At 48.1% G+C, this 18,646-nt stretch overlaps 2 protein-coding genes across 3 annotated transcripts in view; one reads left to right on the forward strand and one right to left on the reverse strand.

Moving 5' to 3' along the window:
* Window positions 1-1,117: 1,117 nt before the first annotated feature.
* On the reverse strand, window positions 1,118-11,771 carry CCDC127 (coiled-coil domain containing 127). Its single transcript, XM_063604111.1, has 3 exons — window positions 11,650-11,771; window positions 10,291-10,421; window positions 1,118-2,119 (listed from the first exon to the last, which is right to left on the reverse strand). The coding sequence occupies exons 1-3, from the start codon at window positions 11,754-11,756 to the stop codon at window positions 1,458-1,460; spliced, it is 900 nt and encodes a 299-aa protein (XP_063460181.1). The 5' UTR covers window positions 11,757-11,771; the 3' UTR covers window positions 1,118-1,457.
* A 14-nt stretch (window positions 11,772-11,785) lies between these two features.
* The window catches only part of SDHA (succinate dehydrogenase complex flavoprotein subunit A), a 42,018-nt gene continuing 35,157 nt past the window's right edge, over window positions 11,786-18,646 (forward strand). The window contains exons 1-3 of one of the 2 annotated variants that reach the window (XM_063604103.1): window positions 11,786-11,975; window positions 17,059-17,145; window positions 17,938-18,099. In XM_063604103.1, coding sequence (XP_063460173.1) covers window positions 11,913-11,975; window positions 17,059-17,145; window positions 17,938-18,099 — 312 coding nt within the window. In that variant the 5' untranslated portion in view covers window positions 11,786-11,912. The remainder of the gene's footprint in view (window positions 11,976-17,058; window positions 17,146-17,937; window positions 18,100-18,646) is intronic. The other variant, XM_063604104.1, reaches the window with a different exon arrangement.

The raw sequence follows: 18,646 nt of genomic DNA on the forward strand, positions 1-18,646 counted from the left end.
TAGCTCTTCCACATCTCCGTAAAGTGAGGTGCGTGGTGACGAATTCACACAGCAGGCCCAAGGCTGTGTCCTACCAGGGCCTGTGTGCGAGGCTGGCCCTTGACTGACATCTGGGAACTCGGATTCTGGGAGACTTCCCAGCACCATTAACTCCTACGAGCGGCTCTGTGACCACAGTACTTGTGCTCACGGCACAGACCACACCAAACCCACCCTCCTTCTGGACAAGTCGGGAATTCCCACACAGGCCAGGCAGGGGGTACCACATGACCAGCCCTTAGCAAAAGCCCCGGGTGCTGAGTCTCCAGTGAGCTTATTCTTAACAGTTAGGTGTGTCCTGTATGACTCCAGGGAGTGGATCCTGGGGTGTCCACACGTGGCTCCTCTGAGCGCCACCCACACACCCTCTCCCTTTGCTGATTCTGCTCTATGCTGAGTCCAACCCTGTGCTGAGTCCTGTGAGATCTCCCAGCAGGTCAAGCACCTGGGGGCTGGCCTTGGGGCACCTCCGCAAAGAGTAATAGTAATACTCACTTCACAGGATTCGACTGAGGATTCCATGAGTGAACAGGTATACAGGCTCAATTCCCAGTAGCTATGTGTGATACGGGGTGATAAGTGCCTGCCTACCTTGTTGGCTGCGGTAAACAATGAGATAATACATATAAAAATATTTTGTAAAGAGTGAAGAATTACACAAAAAGTGGCATTATTACTCATAAATGGCAAGTATTTTGAGTATATATCATTGCTAATAAGTATCTGCTTGCTGAATACAGACACAAGCCAAATTCCAAACACACATTAGGTAACAACTGGATACAACACACACACATTAGGTAACAACTGCATACAACACACACACATTAGGTAACAACTGCATACAACAAACACACATTAGGTAACAACTGGATACAAGAAACACTTGGTAGTTCCCCTTTATGGAGTGAGAGAGATCTTTAAAATATAAACCCTTGATAATATAATATTACTACTTTCTATTACCTGTTATGCAGTTCTACACATTATCTGACAAATTCTTAATGTAATCTGGTGACAGAGAAAAATAATTTGAGGAGAAAGTATTTAGGGAGTGATGAAACAGACAGAAAATTACTTGTGGTAAGGACCAGTATTGTATTTGACTTTTTAAAAAACCATTTTTACCCTGGAGCTAAAATACGAGGTTACACTGTTCTGCTTAATACAATACTGGCAGCCTAAAAATGCTTCAAGAAACCATATCCCCAACAGCGGCAGAGCATCGGGAGGAGACCCTCTGTCTCTGAGGCTTCGGTGCACTTCTGCTCAGAGGGTGGCGGGAGTGGAGGTCGCTGCTGAAGGGTGACGGTGTGGCCATGACACGGGCAGCACGGGAACGGAAGACGCCGAAGACCCAGAAGGCGCATGACTGCCTGGCCTCGAGTCACTAAAAGCAGTTTGATTTCACTCTTGTCTTACTTTTCTAGGATGGCTTCCTCTACTCTCTTAAACTTCTTCAGTTCGACAACGAGTTCCCAGTATTTGAGATAGAGCCACATGAGTCTGCCATTCTGGCGTTTGTTGGTGTTCCAGACATCACCACAGTATGTATCATGCTGAAATATGTCGGTGAGACCGGCTGCCATCTCTAGGTCAGCGGCGACGGGGTCGACGGACGCTCGCACCAGTAAGCTCTTCTCCATCTCCAGCCGCTTGCTGCGAGGAAGAAACAGACTGCAGTAGATATTCTGTCTTTCTGTGAGAACAGCTTCAAATTCTTTCAGCAAAAGCCTGGCTCTCCTTTGCCAGTTTTCTTCCCTTTGCAGGCAGCTCAAATACGCACTTCTCAAAGGCTGCACCTGTCTTTTTTCTTGCATCACCTGGGCCCGTTCCTGTTCCAGAAGCTTCTTTTCTTCTACCAACTTGCGTCCCTGAGAGATAAGGGCTTCTCGGTAACTAGCAGTTCTGTTTTGTTCCTTTTCGAGTTCCAAGGACAACTGAGCGACAGCACGCCGATTTTCTGAGATCATGGCGTGGTACTTGGCTTCCAGATCCTGTTGAAAAGCAGCAGTTCTCCGACGGTAGGCTTCTCTCTCTTTTTCTACTTCTTTCTGGGACTCCCTAGACCAAATCCAACCTGACATGAATGCAGAAAAATACACATAATGAAAAAGTTAGGGCTGAAGTTCTATAATCCTCACTTAAATCATAAGGCAGCTGAGGATAGTGTTTCAGTAAAAGCTTAAGACCTCGGCTGTACCAAGAAGATCACTTCTACGTGAAAATGTGTAACAGGCCAAGTTCTTATCTGAAAACCAGGTAAGGGCTGGGTGACCAAAAGACCCTAACCCTAACCCTTTCCGTCTTCTAACTGTTTGTTGCTAAGAAGATCTACCACTGCTTTTCTTCTCCTCGCAAACCCACCACCATTTGCCTGCTCCGGCTCTAGTACAATTGGCAAAGTTTAAAATGTTTGGGTCGACTTCAACTACCGTTGGCCAGGTTCTTATAAAAGTTGTATTTAGCTTTGCCCGGTGGCAACTAGTAAACGGCCTGAGTTTGAGACACTGCTTATGTTCTGATAAGGACACATAAAAATAAAGTGGGTTAAGAAGTTCAGCCTCAAGACACAGTGGGCCTCTTTCCTCAAACTGGAGACTGCTGGAATCTCACGAAAACGGGACGAAGATTGCTGGGAGGCTGGAGAGGGCACTGCCCGGCTCTGCCCCCTACACCAAGGAGCAGCAGGGCTGGCCTGCGCTGCAGAGAAATCCAGCGCCTCTAAGACCTGATGACTCACACAGCCTGCTGGCCAGCAGGCACCTGGCTCCGGATGGAGCCACCAACCCTTTGTCCATCCCACAAGTAAGAGTTGGATGTGTTTCAACAATAAAAAAAGACCGTGTGATAACAGTTCCATCCACATTCCAAACTGATGCTACTGCTCAATAATTTCATACATGTTGGAGCAACTACATGCTAAGTCTTAGTTTTTCCAAACAGCGACGTGTTCTGCTTGTACATTCTAAAAGCAGCACGGAGTTGAGTCTTCTGGAAAACAGGATTGTTTGGCAAATTTTCAAAGCCCAAGGCCCCAAAAGCCACTGAGAGCAGCAGTCTGGGTTCCCTCGTGTGCTTCTATCCTGTAACCCCTCCCCTACTAACCGTGGGACTCCCTCGTCTGCAGCCCCTTCTAGAACCACTGGAGTTTCTATCAACTTTAATGGTTCTCTTCCTCCTGCTGCTGCCTCCCCCAACCCAGGTGGTGTCCTTGACATTCAGTTATTTTCTCCCGGGTCATTAATGGTCACCTTTTTCTTCCAGGTCATTAATGGTCACCTTTGTTTTTCTCCCGGGTCATGAATGACCTTTGTGGAAGCAATTCCATAACAGCAAGATTTCCATTAGCCTGAAAGCCAGTCCCCCTTGGATATGCTGTTGACACTTCACTGCGTAAGCACAAAACCAAACTCATCCTTCCTCAACCAAAAATAGCTGCTAGTCCTACTTCAGATGACAACTCAAACTCACGTCACCTTTATCTCCTCCCTTTGACGAGAGCGCACAGGCAGGGGCCTGACCAGGAAAGAAGCTGTTACAACGTCACTTGATAAGCACTGAGGGGTTTGCAAAGGTATGTGAGGAGAGAGAAGGGAAGGCTCGTCTGGTTTCGGTGAAGTCAAGAACGGCTTCCTAAAAAGGTGAATGAACAAAGTCTAGAAGGCTGAAGGCTGAGCAGAAGCTGCAAGGAAAAGTCACCCGAAATTAAACGAGCAAGGCAGGCGAGAGCATCGGAGAGTGAGAGCTTCCAGGAGCCGGATGTGCCTGGGGACGGGGCTTATGTCAAGGACAAGCTGGAGCTGCCTCTGGAAAGTCACAGGTGGCAAATGAGAGGGGCCCCCAGGAGACCCGGACAAGGAGCACGGGATATGTTCTGCAGCCACGAGGAGTCAAAGGGATTAACGTGACTTAAGAGCATCCAGGAGGTGTGGAGGGCTGGAGGTGGGGCTGGGAGGGATGGGGCTGCGAGGGGTGGCGCCGAATCAAGAGGAGACAGGGAGCTGCTCCCTGATACAATCTGGGGACGATCTCAGTCGAGTCACATCATTGACACACCAAACCACTGGAAAACTAACACAGACAATGACGCACACGGTTAAACGTCAGACCCCACCATACAGGCTGTGGTTACTGGGAAGTTTTTGGCTGGACGGGGAGCCAGGCAGGGGAGGCTACAGGCAGCTTTGCAGAGGAAAGTGGCAGGACAGGCTGGGTGTCAGGAAAACCTGAATTCCGAGTCTGACCTGACAGACTTTGGGCACACGCAACTTTTCAAAGCCTCAGTTTCCGGTGAGACTCCTGCTTCTGGGAAGACGGAGTAGGTGTCCTCCCTATTCTTCTTCTAAGTAAACTAAAAATCCTGGACATCATCTGTAAAACAAGACGACTCTGAAAGATGGAGAGAAGGCAGACTGGCTTGGGTCCTTGGGACCCCAGGAACAACACGGGGGCAAGTCCTCTAGATTTTCATTTTGCCTCATAGATCCTATACTTGGAGCTGAAGACACGGTCAATTGGAAATCTCAACGGGTGCAGACAAAAAAAAGAAACTCCAACAAAGCCTGCTGTCTCTGCCCAAAGGACCACGATAGAGGCCTGGCAAGAGAGAAAACGTTCCGACAGTAATCACTCTACATCAGCCAAATAACACAGAAAAAACTGCGGCCCCACCTCCACCCACATGGGCAAAAGCTGGATGGAGCTGAAGCTCCCACTCCCACCCAGCAGCAAACACAGGGTGGGGTCGGGGGGAGCCACGTGGGGAGCAGTGCTGAGGCCTTCCCAGCCGGGGGGCACCAGTAGAGGCCAGGGGGCTGGAACTCCCATCCTTTCCTCGGGGGCCCATGGGGGCCAGAGGCTGAGTGGGGAGCCTGGACTTCCATCCCCACCTGGCAGTAAGGAGGCTGCGTGGCCCTTCCCCTGCCAGGGTGCCATTCAAGAAAGCCAGCTAAGACCAAAGGTTTAAATAAAAACCAGTGTTTCATCACGTAATGCCCCAAATGCCCAGGTTCAAACAGAAAATCACTCCTAGTACCAAGGGCCAGGACGGGTCACACTAAATGAGCAAAGATGATCAACAGATGCCAATACCTGGATGAGAGATGGCAGTATCATCTGACAAGGACTTTAGAGCAGCTGCCATGACAGAGAGTCTAAGAAAATAAACAGAAGACATAAAGAAGAACCAAATGAAAATTCTGGAACTGAAAAACAGAACAACTCGAAGAAAAACTGGAATGACGGAATCAGGACTCCCCCACAAACACAGAAACAATCCTTTGCAGCCTGGTCACACACATCATTCCATAACACATAGGGCTCCCCCACAAACATCATTCCACAACACATAGGACTCCTCCACAAACACAGAAACAACCCTTCGCAGCCTGGCCACACACATCATTCCACAACACATAGGACTCCCCCACAAACACAGAAACAACCCTTCGCAGCCTGGCCACACACATCATTCCACAACACATAGCACTCCCCCACAAACACAGAAACAACCCTTCGCGCCTGGCCACACACATCATTCCACAACACATAGCACTCCCCCACAAACACAGAAACAACCCTTCGCAGCCTGGCCACACACATCATTCCACAACACATAGGACTCCCCCACAAACACAGAAACAATCCTTTGCAGCCTGGTCACAAACATCATTCCATAATACATAAAACTAATTCTACAGCACGGCCACGTGGGGATTGCTCCAGAGACAAAAGACGGGTTCAATATTCAAAAATCAATGCAATCTAACACATTACTAAGCTGATGAAGAAAAATCACGATTCCATCAATTGAAACCAAAAAAAAACGGACCAAATTCAACACCTATTCATGAAAAACAGGAATACAGGGGAGCTTCCTTGACTTGATAAACAGCATCTACGGAAAACCTGCAGCTGACACTGTACTTAGCTGGGAGAGGCTGAGTGTGTTCTCTCTCAGGTCAGGGACCGTCCAACAGAGTCCCAGAAGCTCCAGCTAGTGCCGGAAGGCAAGACAAGAAATCAAAGGCAAACAGGCTGGAAAGAAGAAATACAACTAAAGTCTTACTCCTTATTAACAAAATTAACTCAAATGGATAAGGGCTTAAATGTAAAATGTAAAACTAAAACTTTAGGAAGAAAAAACCTTCAGGATCTAGAGCTAGGCAGAATTCTTAGACTTTCCACAAAAAGCATGGTTCATAAAAGGAAACGATGATAAGCTGCTCTTCATCAAAATTACAACTTTTACACTGCAAATGCCCCTATGAAGAGAATGAAAAGACAGGCTACAGACTGGGAGAGGATACTTGCAAGCCACATATGCAACTAAGGACTAGAATCTAAGACATATTAACAACTCTCAAAACTCAACATTAAAAAACAAACAGTCCTATTAAGAAACGGCTGAAAGGCAAGAATACTCATTTCATCAGGAGGATACGCTGATGGCAATGAGCACGTGAAGAGGTGCTCGACATCACACCCTGGAGCCACGATGAGAAAAGATGCTCAACACTGCACAGTAGAGCCACGATGAGACAGCACCACACACCCATCAGGATGGGGCAGACGGGACAGCAGTGTGAGCACACTGAGATGCTCGACATCGCACACTGCAGCCACGACGAGACAGTACCACACACCCATCAGGATGGGGCAGACGGGACAGCAGTGTGAGCACGCTGATGCTCGACATCGCACACTGCAGCCACGACGAGACAGCACCACTCACCCATCACGATGGGGCAGACGGGACAGCAGTGTGAGCACACTGATGCTCGACATCGCACACTGCAGCCACGACGAGACAGCACCACACACCCATCAGGATGGGGCAGACGGGACAGCAGTGTGAGCACGCTGATGCTCGACATCGCACACTGCAGCCACGACGAGACAGCACCACACACCCATCACGATGGGGCAGACGGGACAGCAGTGTGAGCACGCTGATGCTTGACATCGCACACTGCAGCCACGACGAGACAGCACCACACACCCATCAGGATGGGGCAGACGGGACAGCAGTGTGAGCACGCTGATGCTCGACATCGCACACTGCAGCCACGACGAGACAGCACCACACACCCATCACGATGGGGCAGACGGGACAGCAGTGTGAGCACGCTGATGCTCGACATCGCACGCTGCAGCCACAATGAGACAGCACCACACACCCATCAGGATGGGGCAGACGGGACAGCAGTGAAACACCAAATACTGACCAGGTGGAGAAACCGATCGGCTCTGCATTGCTGGTGAGAACCTAAAACGGTGCAGCAACTCGGGAAACATTTCAGCCCTTTCTTAAAAAACTAAACGTGCAACCTCCATAAAACCCAGTAATTTCACTTCTGGCCCTTTATCCGAGAGAAATGAAAACTTACATCGACACAAAAACCTACACAAGAATGTTTATAAGAGCTTTATTCATAACAGCTGAAAACTGGAAAGGACCCAGATGTCTTTCAGTGGTTAAACACACTGTGGTACGTCCATGTCATAAAACACGACTCAGCAATGAAACTATCTGTGAATTACTGATACAGCAACAATCTGCATGGACCTCAGGGGGTTATGCTGAATGAAAAAAGTCAACCCGAAAGGTTATATACTGTTTGATTCCATTTACATAACATTCTTGAAATGACAAAGTTCTGGAGATGAAGAACAGATCAGTAGCTGCCAGGGGCTATGGAGGGAGGGGCGGTACACAGGGCAGCACGTGAGGCCCCAGGGATTGGGGTATCTTGACCGCATCCTGGCAGATGTCTTGGTTGTGACACTGCACTATCGTTTTGCAGATGCTTCCACTGGGGAAAGCTGGGTAGAGGGTACATGGGCTCTCTGCATTACTGATGACAACTGCATGTGATTTACATGACCCCAAAATAAAATATTTAATTAAAAGAAACTGAGTTGGGCCCAGTGAACTCAACCAGTCCCTTTCAGCTCTAAAACTATGTTTTCTAGGTCAGGGGAGGAAACAGGAGGTACAGGAACACTACAGGGGAGAAAGCACGGAGAGATGGGAAAAGCACGGAGAGAGAGACGGGGAAAGGGCAATCAGGAAGACCGAGAGAAAAGGGGGGAAGCAGAATGACAGAGGAGGTGTGAAGAGAGAGAAGCCCTCTGGAGCGCTGAAATACTGAATATTCTCCCCTGGGAGCTACTCAGGATAAGAATTTCTCCAGGGACTGCTCTTTCGGGCAAGCACAATTACACACATTTCTATGTTATGTTAAGTAAAAATCTAGTAAATGGGCTGGGCACGGTGGCTCACACCTGTAATCCCAGCACTTTGGGAGGCCGAGGCGGGCAGATCACGAGGTCAGGAGATCGAGACCATCCTGGCCCATATGGTGAAACCCCATCTCTACTAAAAATACAAAAATTAGCTGGGCGTGGTGGTGGGTGCCTGTAATCCCAGCTACTCGGGAGGCTGAGGCAGGAGAATCACTTGAACCAGAGAGTTGGAGGTTGTAGCAAGCCGAGATCGCGCCACTGCACTCCAGCCTGGCGACAGGGCAAGACTCTGTCTCAAAAAAAAAAAAAAAAAAAAAAACTAATAAACGAAGCGAGTGATCAGGACAAAACTAGCCTCTCATCAATAAATCAACCAATAGCACTTATCAAGTATTCATATGTCTGCCTCTTCTTCTAGACTGCACTAGGGGCTGGTTAATGCTCCTATGTGCAACAGAACCTCAAACACATCGTAACACACCTTTGGAGAATCCTTACAAGAACACCAAGTTAACAGTTCTCTCTGACCACACTACCTCAGCAAAAAACCAGGAAGAAAAAATATTCTTCAACCCTTTTCAGGGACAGAAAGCATCATTTCAAAAGTCCAAGAAGGGAAGGTAAGAATTTCAGAAGTGAAAGTTATCATGAAAGGCTATAAAAGCTGGAGATGAGTCTGAAAAACAAATGGAAAATGAGTCACTTCAGGGCCTCTCCCAGCCTCAAAGCCAATTAATTATTACATTAGTCAGAGTAATTTTAAGCCTTCCAATCCACTCACCCTAGCCACAGGCAACAGTAGCCTCTCCAAGTGTTAAGGGTTTTTTTTCCCAAGCCTGCAGGTGGATGAGCTTCTTACATGGCAGCCCCTTAGGATGGGATGTGGACCTGCCCTGTCTTTCACCAAGAAGCAAGCACTGCGCAGATCACTGAATCATAAAAACCACCTGCTCTTACCAGCCTCCTCTTCCTCTACAGCAAAACTTCTGACCTGAGACATCGAAGCAGATAAAAAGCCACTACACAAAATGTATCGCTACAACTAGAGGGCGGTCTTGCCTCTCTTCCATTCAATTATTCAGTTTCTCATGTTCCTAAGTGCCAGCCCAGAAGCATGGAATGTGAAGAAACACAAAACTCACTCCTCTGCATCAGTGAATTGATTGTGTGGTGGGGATGTAAGTCTGCATGTGACTGACAGTTCCCCAAAGTGGTGCCAAGTCAATCTAAACTAGAGAGAATTTCTGGCCAGGCCAAGCAGAGATTTCATGGATGAAGTCTCCCAAAGACTGATTTCCTAAACATTAAACATCACTGGTTTTCCAAAACTGGTTTTCTTTTTTTTTTTTTTTAACCCTGTTGCTCGGGCTGGAGGGCAAGTGGTGCCATCTCCACTCACTGCAGCCTCGACCTCCCAGGCTCCACTGATCTTCCCACCTCAGCCTCCTGAGTAGCTGGGACTACAGGTGTGCACCGCCACGACTCGCTAATTTTTGTATTTTTTGTAGAGACGGGGTTTTGCTGTGTTGCTCAGGCTGGTCACTCGATCTGCCCACCTGGGCCTCGCAGACTGCTGGGGTTACAGGTGTGAGCCACCACGCCCAGCCCACTGGTTTCCTTTACACCCGTTTTGTTCCCCCAGCAGTCCTTATGAGGGCACCTGAAATAAGGAACCTCCTCCCCGACTTGAGAGCAGCAAAGCCTTGAGAGGGAACTAAGTTATTAAAACCCACCCCACACAAAATGCTTCTAAACGCCTTGGCTGACTTAATCCTTGCAATGTGCTGAGGTTAAGTATGATTATCCATCTCCTGTGAACAGGAAGACTGAGGCTCAGAGGTTAAGTGATTTGCCCACAGTTCACTGCAGGGGATAAAACTCGGCTGTCCCTGGCAGGTCCCAAAGTCACGGCCTTCAGGCTCCCACACCATGCTCCCTCCCTCACCGGGGCTCCACACTCTCAGCCTGGAAAACACAAATTTTAAGAAAACCATGACTTACGAAAAGCAGCCAATCCCAGCATTGGAACCAACAGGGCATAATTCCACCTGCTTCCATCACCACCATCCGCCCTGGAATTAGGCCGGATATTCCAATTTGGGGGATCATTTAGGTTATTCATGGAGATATACCTTGAAGTAAAGAATAAAAACGTTAACTACTTTTATTCAAGAAATTTTTCTTCAGTTTTAACTATGTGCTTGCTGCACAGCACTGACGCCCTACGGGATTCAAAGAAGAAAAAAACTAGACCAGAGCCGGGCATGGTGGCGCGCACCTGTAGTCCCAGCTACTCGGGAGGCTGAGGCAGGAGAATCGCTTGAACCTGGGAGGTGGAGGTTGCAGTGAGTCGAGGTCGCGCCACTGCACTCCAGCCTGGTGACAGAACGAGACTCCGTCCCAAAAAAAAAAAAAAAGAAAAAGGAAAAAAAAACCAAGAACTTAGATGAAAGCGACTCACAATCTGGTTGGGGAAAGTGGAGAAAACAGACATGTCTTAAGCATCTGAAGTGCAGGTAGAATCAGGTAAGTTCTCTGGTACAAATATGTTTAAATGTATGGCTGCTGCGATGGTTAATTTTGTTTGTCAACTTGACGGCACCATGAGGTGCTCAGATACGTGGTTAAGCATTATTTCTGGGCGTGTCTGTAAGGGTGTTTTTGGATGAGATTAGTAATTGAACCTTTAAACCAATTCCTCACGTCTCCCTTCTATTGGTTGTGTCTCTGGAGAACCCTCATGCAGTCGTATCAAAGATACAGAATCAACGCGATAAAAGTGGGCTCACACCGGACACTTTCATATGAGCCAGGGTTTGAAGAGTGAGCAGCATTTCGACAGGCAGAGAAAGAAGGAAAGGGTCTTCTGATCAGAAGGAAGACTGTGAGGAAGGCAGGGAGGGGTGATGTGGGGAAGGTGCAAACAGTGCTAGAAGCTTCTCAGGCCTCCTCGTGGTGGTGATGAATGCGGAGATTACAGAGCTCTCTGCTTCGGGCTCAGCATGCACCCTCCATAGCTAGGCTGGGCGCTAACGTTAGTAAGAATTTACTAATTTACTGAGTACCTACACGAAGTTTCACATTTTCACAAAGTAGAGTCACTTTAAGTTTGTTTACATGTGACCTCCACAAACACACACGATGACAAAATAGTTTAGTTAATCAAGGGATGTATAATAAACAAGAGGCCGGAGGCCCCGGGCCGCTCCCGCCCACCTCCGCGGACGAGCGCCCCCCTCCGACCCCATTCCCTGCGGTCTGGACGTTCAGGCCCTTCGGTCTGGGAGATCCCGGAGAACCACCCACGGGGCTTTAAAAATGTTGGTGCCCACCACCTCCCCGGAACAGGGCCCGCTCTACCTCGGTGGGGGAGCGCGGGACCTCAGCGTTCCCCTAACGCCACCGTCCGCGGGTCCGCTTTGCGCAGGCGCGGCGCCCCCACTCAGTACCCGCTTCGGGCGTGGCATGGTGCGCAGGCGCGATGTCCCCCACTGCAGCCCCGCTCGACCCCGGCGTGGTGCGCAGGCGCGGTATCCCCCCTCCCCCGCCAGCTCGACCCCGGTGTGGTGCGCAGGCGCAGTCTGCGCAGGGACTGGCGGGACTGCGCGGCGGCAACAGCAGACATGTCGGGGGTCCGGGGCCTGTCGCGGCTGCTGAGCGCTCGGCGCCTGGCGCTGGCCAAGGCGGTGAGTCCGTGCCGCGGACCGGGGCGGGGCAGGCGGGGGCCGAGGCGGCGGTAGGAGCGGGACGGTCCCCAGCGGGTCCGAGCGGAGCGGGCGCCGGGTCCCCGCGCCCTCTGTCCCGGGATCGGGAAGGGGCTGAGAGAGCCCTGGGCCGGTGCGAGGGGAAGCCGCGGGGCGGACTCGGGGGCCCGGGGAGCTCGGTCCTTAGTAGGTAGTCCGCGTCCGGGTGAAGGTCACAACCCCGCGGGCTTGCTGGGCGCCCCCTCCGCCGCCTTGGTCCGGGCCTGGGGTCCTGGGACCCCGCGGGCTGAGGTAGCCCCTCGCCTCAGTGCCTGGCAGGTGGACTCGGGGAGGAGTCGTGTCTGCCCAAGGTCACCCGGGCGGATAGCGGCCGGTGGCCGCCCTGGCTGGGCTGGGCCTCTGCCGCCCTCTGTGCGGGTTGTCCTGAGGGGCAGCCCGCAGCCCGTGGGTGGGGCCAGCGGGGCGGGTGAAACCGTCCGGGTGGGTGCGAGGAGTGGCCGGGCTCGGCCCGGTGGGCGTCCGGTGGGCGTCCGGTGGGAAGCATGGCGCGCCCGAGCTTAGGCTTGCAGTTCGCCTTTCCAGAAAGCGCAAATCTGTGCATGTCCACTTCGAGACCTTGTAAGTTAAGGGCTTCTACGTTGGGTCGTGTTTGGTGGTCCTTATGCCACCAAAAATGTGCCAGTTTTAAAAGCAGCTGTGCCAGTTTTTAAAACTCAGGCGGAGAGCTCAGCGCACTGACCGAGCGAGGACTCCAGGACCTGTGCTTGCCTGTGCGCTGAGTACCTCGAGGGCCGGGCTCGGCTTAGTCCAGGATGGTGGTCAGGGTTATACTTCCCTGAGCCCTTGCTCTCTGAGTTTGTCTGAATGTGCCCTCTACGATTGCATCTTAAGAATCGGCCTTCTAGGGTTTTATTTAATCAAGCTAAATTGGATAGGTTTAGTTGTTTGGTTCTTTTAAATGAACTTACCCACCCACCTTCTTAATTACAAAGTAATTTTAAATTGCAGAGTAAAAATCTCAATAGGAACCAAGGCATTCAGCAATATTGATTTGAATTATGCCTGTAATTGTGCAATTTTCTCCTTTTTGAAATACTTATTAAAAATCTCGTTGAGTTAAATGTGAGGATTAGTCATACAGCCATCCCGTCAACATCAGAAAGCATGTAAACGTTCTAGTGTGTTGCTGTGGTTGGTACTGACTGAGCAGAGACCCCTGCCGCATCTTGGGCTTTTAAGAGCTGCTAGGAGGGCGTCCACAAGCAGGAAGGAAAGCCCATGGTCAGTGGGGCTTTTTAGGGGAAATGGTAGCTTGTGATTGGAGAAAAGCTAGAGCTAGTGCCTTTGTCCTCAACCCAGATGGTGCCCGGTGTTCCTTCTGCAGACTAAGACCCTGCCAGCGGCGGAGGCACCTCAGACGGGATGGCAAGATAGCAAAATTGAACCAAAATTTAGTCTTGGGTTTTGTAAAAGTCTTTTTATCTTGATGAAGTTAGCTTTTCCTACAGAAATTCTGCCTGCAAGCAGCATATTTATCGGCATTTCAGATAGGCTTTTTTTCCTGAAGAATTGGAGTTTACGAAGGAACAGCATAATCAAAAAATTAGCAGAAAAAAGAAAGAAATTCGTGATAGCCAACTGAGAAATGTGTTTGGAAAATAGATGCTGAGGATAATTTCAGTAAAGTCCAGAGAGAATTTTTTAATCTCATTTTGGCCAGTTCTGTGGTGTTTTGATCATTCTGTATTTACAACTGCTTTCAAGTGACGAACTTATCAGCCTTATTTTGCTTTTGGTTTCTTTTTATGGCCCAGTGCACTGACACAGCTTGCAAACTGTTCAAAAGCAGTTTAATCAGAGGAAAAAGAAAACCAAGAAACTTCAATAGTTACTGGGTTAACTGCTTACTTCAGGTGAAGTTTTTCAAATCCCTTAACATGAACATCCAATGTATTGTTCTAGGACAAATTGATTTCTTTTCTTTGAATGGATTGTTCTGAATATGTTTAATGGTGTTCTAGAAATACATTATTTAGGCCATTATAGTAGTAAACTTTTGCTTTGCTTCTTGGGATAATTGTAACAACAATGGCATTCCATTCTGCATTCTTCATGAGTTTTTCCTGATTTATTTGAAAAATTGTGACTTGTTTTTTGATATGAAACCTGGATATTAATATTAGTTGGGAGTCCCAGAGATTTTTCCCAAGGGTCTTTAGATAGGGGGCAAGTCCAGGATCCAGAGCCAGGCCGGCCGACTTGAATCCTCTCTGAGCTTCCGTCTTTCCGTGGGGTTAGTGAGGATTCTGTGGGTAATGTTTGAAACCTTTGGTGATGCTCTTGAGAACCAGGGCTCACAGCCTATGCACAGTAACCATGTGTGAACTGAATTTTTTTTTTTTTTTTTTTTTTTTTTGAGACAGAGTCTCACTCTGTCACCCAGGCTGGAGTGCAGTGGCGCAATCTCGGCTCACTGCAAGCTCTGCCTCCCGGGTTCACGCCATTCTCCGCCTCAGCCTCCTGAGTAGCTGGGACTACAGGCACCTGCCATCATGCCCAGCTAATTTTTTTGTATTTTTAGTAGAGACGGGGTTTCACCATGTTAGCCAGAATGGTCTCCATCTCCTGACCTCGTGATCCGCCCGCCTCGGTCTCCCAAAGGGCTGGGATTACAGGTGTGAGCCACCACGCCCGGCCGAACTGTATTTTAAGTATCCCTGTTTTTAAAATAATAAACACTAAAATTCTAGTGAGAATAATTACACGCAGTTGTAAAAGAATCAATGAGTATACCCTCCCTCACCCAGTTCATTTTCCATGAAAGCAATTCCTGTTTCTGATACTGACTCCTGGCATTTGTAATACCTCTGTTTCTTTAGCGGATATGCAGGTGCATTTTTATCAGTTTTAGACTTCTTGCCTAGAGAGGGGATTTAGTTCCCTTAAACTACCCTGCTTCCGCTTCTTCCTGATACAGTCGTGCGTTTTTAGGTTCTTCGTTGGCTGCTTTTGTGATTGTGTAGGTTGTACATGCAGATTAGTTTCTTGCTCATGATTTATAGGTGCGTTTTATTAGATTAGGACCCCTTTGCTAGATTTCGGATATGAATGTCTCTGCACTTCTTACTTTTCCCCTCCACCTCCTAATTCAGTCATCTGAAATTCTGTATTGTTAAGCAAGGTCTAAGTATTCCTTTTAGTTATGTGTTCCCCATTTTTTTTCTTAGAGGAAATGTTTGATAGTTTCTCCTAAAAAAATTAACAATTGGCACAAAAGACTAGTTTTGTGTCAAAACTAGTTTTGAGTTTTATCTAAAGACTGAAATTGGCTTAAAGTTGGGCTTTCCAAATTCAAAAATCTGCCCCAGATTAGATTTAGATGCAGAGGGTTAGTGTCCTTTTCCCCAGGGGGATGGCGTGATGATTTGTTCAAGATTGTGTTATAGTAGCTGCCCGTTTTAAGCCAGCTGTGTGTGTGTGTGGTAGGGGGTGGGCAGTGGGTCTTCCACATCAACATCCTAGAAAGAACGAATAAACATTGAGTGATCTCACTGTTTCTACTTACATATGGTATAATATACTGTTCTTATTGGTGCTATTACTATGTTAATGGGGCACTTTACAACATTTTCAAGAACATTTGTATTAAAATTATTTCAAAGACTTCTTTCTTAAAATATGATTTTACCATGCAAAAATTATACTAAGGTAGAAGAATATTTGTTCTTTCTCATTCATTTTCTGAAAAAAGAAAAAAGCTGAATTAGCTTATACCAATAAAAACAGAGACTAGAAATTGGAGAAATGAAGAATAATTTTTTATCCCACATAATAAGTAATTTCTGAATTGCAAGTATTTCTAAATATTTGAAGACATCCCTCACATCCCCTCTTCTGATTGCATTTATTTCCTAAAGCTTTTTTTTCTTTTCTTTTTTTTTTTTTTTTGGAGACGTTGTCTCGCTCTGTTGCCGAGGCCGGAGTGCAGTGGCACAGTCTAGGCTCACTGCAGCCTCTGCCTCCTGGGTTCAAGCGATTCTCCTGCCTCAGCCTCCCAAGTAGCTGGGATTACAGGTGCCCGCCACGACGCCCAGCTAATTGTTAGTAGAGATGGGGTTTTGCCATGTTGGCCAGACTGGTCTTGAACTCCTGACTTCAGGTGATCCACCCACCTTGGCCTCCCAAAATGCTGGGATTACAGGCATAAGCCACCGTGCCCAGCCCCTAAAACTATTCTTTATGATATTTCTGAGACTATTCAGTGGTCTTCTCAAATGTAGCCAGCAGAATGGAAAACGTATCCCCTAAATGGCTGGCCAACCTTAGCATATGGACAGTGTCACCTCTCTCACACAGAGCCACTAAAAACTAAACACCAAAACCAGTTTTCTTGGGTAAAGGTTTCTAAGATGGAAAATTTAAGCAGCAAGATGTGTCAAGTTGTAGATGTTGGCCAGGAAAAAGCCAGCAGCAGCCAGGCAGGGGAGAGTGTGCATCCGACATCCTCCTGTGTGATGAAGGGATGACACCTTGTCCCTCTGGGCTGTCAGCTTTTACTGTTCCAGGATACAGATCTCCTGATTCAGTGTTGAGTGCCTTTTGAACTGACTGCAAGCCCTCCTGGATGATTGGAACTGTAATGTGGAAAGGGCTCTGATGGAGCCAGTTAAAATGCTTCATTATTTGCAAAATACCACATACAGTAATACAATATACACGTCTTTCCCCTTCTCCACTAAGTAGCATACATTAAGACTTCACAGAGGAAGTGTGCCTTTTTCATTTCGTATCTGAGTCAGTGAGTATCCTGTTTGGAAACAAGCTTCATCCTGGTTTTCTAGAGTGCCAAGTCAGGGTGGAAACGAGGACCTGGGGGCTCAGTCTTTCCTTGCCCCTTGGGCTGCCTTCAGGGTTAAGTAGAGGGTCCCAGCTGAGCTCTCTGGATGCACAGGAGCACCTGGGTACATAAGAAGGTGAACAGTTTGCAAGGGGAAATTACTGTCCCCCACAGCATTTGTTCCTTCAGGACACTAACCCTCTGGATCTGTGTCTTCTGTGTCTCCAGTGGCCAGCAGTGTTGCAAACAGGAACCCGAGGTTTTCACTTCACTGTTGATGGGAACAAGAGGGCATCTGCTAAAGTTTCAGATTCCGTAAGTTCATGCTTTTTGTTCCATTATAAATGATTTTTTTGGCTTAGGGGGTAAGGATCTATACCAGTTTGTTTTCATATGAGTCATAGACATAAGGGAAAAATTTCTCATAGGTATCCAATGCATGCTGAAATTATTTTCAGTGTAATAATACTTAATTGCAAGTACAAATATAAACATAGATGTTTACATTTTTACTTGTATCTCTTATGTATCTATAAACTAGATTTAAATTTAGATCAAGTAAAGCAATAAATTAAAATAAAATGAACAGTGTCTGCTGTGATAGATGATAAAATTCCTACTGAAAATAGGACGGTGGGGCCAGTGAACAGTATCTGCTGTGATAGATGATAAAATCCTACTGAAAATAGGATGGTGGGGCCCCTCGGGTGTGGGTTGCTTTGTATTTAGTGAGCCTATTCTCTGTTGAGAAACTGAAACTTGCTGAGAAGTTGTTTTCTTATAAGCCCACAATAGCGACTGAATACTCCTTGGCACCTTCTCAGGCATTAGCATAGGCATGGCCCTGAAGTAGAGTTGTGGTCCTCAGTCTGACCCCATGGGATAGACCCTCTACCATTCATAGAATCTGATTGTCAGTCCCTTCTCCAGGTGCGAATGTGCCCACCTCTCCCCGAACTGTTCAGGGCTCAGCCCCAGGACAGGATGGAGGCCCTGTGTGCCCAGCAGTTGCTCCTTTTATCTTTGTCAAGCTCTTTCACTGTCACAAGAGTCTTCATGTTTGGCATAGTGGAACATGTGATTGACAGGTGAATTTTTCTTTTCCAGATTTCTGCTCAGTATCCAGTAGTGGATCATGAATTTGATGCAGTGGTGGTAGGCGCTGGAGGGGCAGGCTTGCGAGCTGCATTTGGCCTTTCTGAGGCAGGGTTTAATACAGCATGTGTTACCAAGCTGTTTCCTACCAGGTCACACACTGTTGCAGCGCAGGTAAGAGAAAGGTGCCCCACTGTGCTCCCACTCCGTGCAGGTCCCGCGCAGCCTCGCACTTTCTACCTGGGCAGCCCCCTGCCTCCTCCCCCTGCTCCAGCCACATGGCCTCTTGCTGTGCCTTACTCAGCTCACCCTCTCAGGGGTCTCTCCCTGGAGCCTCTTCCCTGGGGACTTTGAAGGGCGGGAGACTTGTTGTCACTCCTAATTCAGACTCCAGTCACACTTGGGTTTTCTCTGACCATCTTGCCTACTACCTTCCCCACCCACCCCCGCCACCCCAACACCTTAAGAAAAGGAGATCCCCTAAAGAGGAGGAATCAGAATTTAGGTTGGGGAAGAAAAGGGCAAGGGTTTCATTTGTCCCTGTGCTTCTGTCTTCTGGGACTCTCTGAGGGGTAAGACAGTGGTGGGCACACACAGCCAAAGGAAGCTGGGGTACAGGGGAGTGCGACTCTGAGTGTGGAGTTTATTACTTGGCAGGAAGCACTTCTAGTCTTTAACACATGCCCGTAAATGCCATTGGGAAGATTTGTTAATAAAATTA

Source organism: Pan paniscus, chromosome 4 (assembly GCF_029289425.2).
Source record: "Pan paniscus chromosome 4, NHGRI_mPanPan1-v2.0_pri, whole genome shotgun sequence".
Classification (NCBI taxonomy): domain Eukaryota; kingdom Metazoa; phylum Chordata; class Mammalia; order Primates; family Hominidae; genus Pan; species Pan paniscus.

Coding starts and splice junctions, on each gene's coding strand:
- CCDC127 (XM_063604111.1), bottom strand. CDS start 11,756: ATGCCACGCCCGAAGCGGGTACTGAGTGGGGGCGCCGCGCCTGCGCAA. Junction 10,422..11,649: donor TCCCGCGCTCCCCCACCGAG/GTAGAGCGGGCC, acceptor CTTTACTTCAAG/GTATATCTCCATGAATAACC. Junction 2,120..10,290: donor GCTGGGATTGGCTGCTTTTC/GTAAGTCATGGT, acceptor CATTCATGTCAG/GTTGGATTTGGTCTAGGGAG.